The sequence below is a fragment of the Oryzias melastigma genome, unplaced genomic scaffold (assembly GCF_002922805.2).
Source record: "Oryzias melastigma strain HK-1 unplaced genomic scaffold, ASM292280v2 sc03278, whole genome shotgun sequence".
Classification (NCBI taxonomy): Eukaryota; Metazoa; Chordata; class Actinopteri; order Beloniformes; family Adrianichthyidae; genus Oryzias; species Oryzias melastigma.
The window spans coordinates 1-2,419 of NW_023419846.1; the positions used below are offsets into that span (position 1 = coordinate 1).

Consider the following 2,419-nt stretch of genomic DNA (forward strand, 5'->3'; position numbering starts at 1 on the left):
CGCTGTGGCGACCCCGAAAGGGATAAGCTGAAAGTGAACTACTACATAGGCAAGCAGTTAGTCTTTCAAATTGATAATACAGAAGTAAATTCAAAAGTAGACAAAACAGTTATATGCATATATATATATATATATGTGTGTACATACACACATACACATATATATGGAATCCATGTTTGATGCATTTCATAGTAAGAGTCTCGATAAAATCATGACAGCCCAGCTGGATCCTGTTATAATACCAATATGTGCTGTGAATAGGAGATGCTAGCCAGAGATATTTGCTTCAGCTCAACTTTCTGCAGAGCTGTAGCTAAGGGTATATTCAGACTAGAAAAGTCTGTTGGTCCACACAGAGTTCACTTAACCCTTTAATACCTGAGCTCCAGTGTTTATGTTCTTTGATTTAATGTAACTTTTCAACCGTTAACACAATTAACGTAATTCCAGCAAATTTTGAAGAAGAAAAGCAGTGCAAGTGAGGCGGTGAATCCCAAACAGCAAACTACATTTTTGGATGATGAGTTCCTCATTTTGACGCAGCTGTGTTGTTTGGAAAGGATTAGTAACATTAGTAGCATTTTGGGAACACCTGTGCGTACCTTTGATTTTTCCGAACAGGCCCTTCTCCTGCACCTCCTCTCCTTGTCTCTTCCTCATGCTGTTGTGAAAGTGGGACATCATCTGCGTCTGGAAGATCAGGATCTTCACGCTCTGAACAAACTGGGGGCTTTTCTTCCTCACAAAGTCCACCACGGCATCAACCATGGCGTCGGCTACAGCTGATGGGTTGACTCCACCCTGGCCTAACAGGTGGATGAGAATTCATGGCATTGATGAAGATGGAAATGACACGAAGGGCATGAGTTACGACAGAAAGATGAACCACTAAAGAAGGACCGGTGGACCAAAGGAGATGCAGTCCTAAAAGAGACCACTTTTTCATAGTTTTCATGTGACCACAATTCTTTAAAGACGGATCTAGAAGATGTTTGTCGACTCAATCAAGGATCCTCTTTAGTCCTAACAGTGTTTATTTAGAATCTGACTGCTTCAGGGTGTCATAAAAAAGAGAAATAACTAGATGTCATGTGAGAAGGTTCAAATGTTCAAACCCTCCTAGCTAGCAAGTGCAAGTGGCCCCATATGGTTTAAAATAGGCAAGCGAGTGCCGCGCCCAGGTTCCAGCAAACCAAGTGAGTGGCGCGCNCCCAAGGGTCGGCAGAGCAAGTAAGGTCCGGCGCCGCGGGTTTGGGAGAGCAAGCGAGTGCTTTTCCCAGGGGCCAGCAGAGCAAGCGAGTGCCGCGCCCAGGGGCCAGCAGAGCAAGTAAGGGCTGGTGCCGTGGGTTTGGCAGAGCAAGCTAGTGCTTTTCCCAGAGGCCGGCAGAGCAAGCAAGTGCCATACCCAGGGGCCAGCAAACCAGGCGAGTGGCGCTCCCAAGGGTCGGCAGAGCAAGCGAGTGCCATGCCCAGGGGCCGGCAGAGCAAGCGAGTGCCATGCCCAGGGGCCGGCAGAGCAAGCGAGTGCCATCCTCAAGGGCTGGCAAGCAAACAGGGTTGCCACCTTTGCTGCCGGTCCATGGGTAGCTGAGCCAATGTGAGCAAACACAGGTGGGGCTGCAACGGAAACTGCAGACAAACCCAATTGGGGCCCACATTTCTGCCCACTTTTAAACCATATGAGGCCCACTGGGCCTTGCTGGCTGGGCTGTGCTTATCAGGATAGTCGACTATCCTGTTACATGTGGGGGGTCTGGGTGTGACTCGGGCAGGGGGACACTTGTTAGTGGTGTGATCAGGACTCTGGTCTCATGAGCACAAACAGGCCATCGCAATGACCGTCATCCCCATTCATCTGTGATGAAGCTACTCTTCCACTGGCTGCTTTGATAAAACCTAATCTCTAGTGATCACTGAATACTTCCTGAAAGGATAGAACACAGTTACAGATCACGAAATATGTCCTCTTTGTAGACAGATACTTTTTTTCCTTGTTCTCTCTATTGTAATGCATAGAAGTATTAAAGTGACATGAATTTAAAAAATGTGGATGCAAGAACAACAATGGAAATGATTTGGATAAAAAACACAGTTTCTAGATGATTATAGGAAACAGCAGACAGGGATAAGTGTGTGTGTTGGTGTAGACAGACCTGTTCCCAAAGCTGGGAAGGCGACAGAGGTGACCCTATCGCCCTCACAATACTTCAAAACATCATAGACGGTGTATTTAATGTTTGCAGGGTCATTCTGGCCGGGAACGTGGATGATATTAGTGCATGGAAGCTGACCGGCGCTGGTCATGATCATTGTTTTGTGAGGTGAAGATTTCACTGAAAGGAGGAAAACAACAGGTAAGCCATTCGTTCAAACGAATTATTCAGCCCCATCTAGACTGCCATCCTTTTCCCTCGCAAAT

At 46.8% G+C, this 2,419-nt stretch overlaps 1 protein-coding gene across 1 annotated transcript; it reads right to left on the bottom strand.

Moving 5' to 3' along the window:
* Window positions 1–602: 602 nt before the first annotated feature.
* Window positions 603–2,407, bottom strand: LOC112142051 (protein mono-ADP-ribosyltransferase PARP15; the record flags this gene model as incomplete). Its single annotated transcript, XM_024265288.2, has 2 exons — window positions 2,154–2,407; window positions 603–806 (listed from the first exon to the last, which is right to left on the bottom strand). Coding segments are annotated over exons 1-2 (361 nt in total), but the record flags the coding sequence as incomplete, so codon positions are not given.
* Window positions 2,408–2,419: the final 12 nt, after the last annotated feature.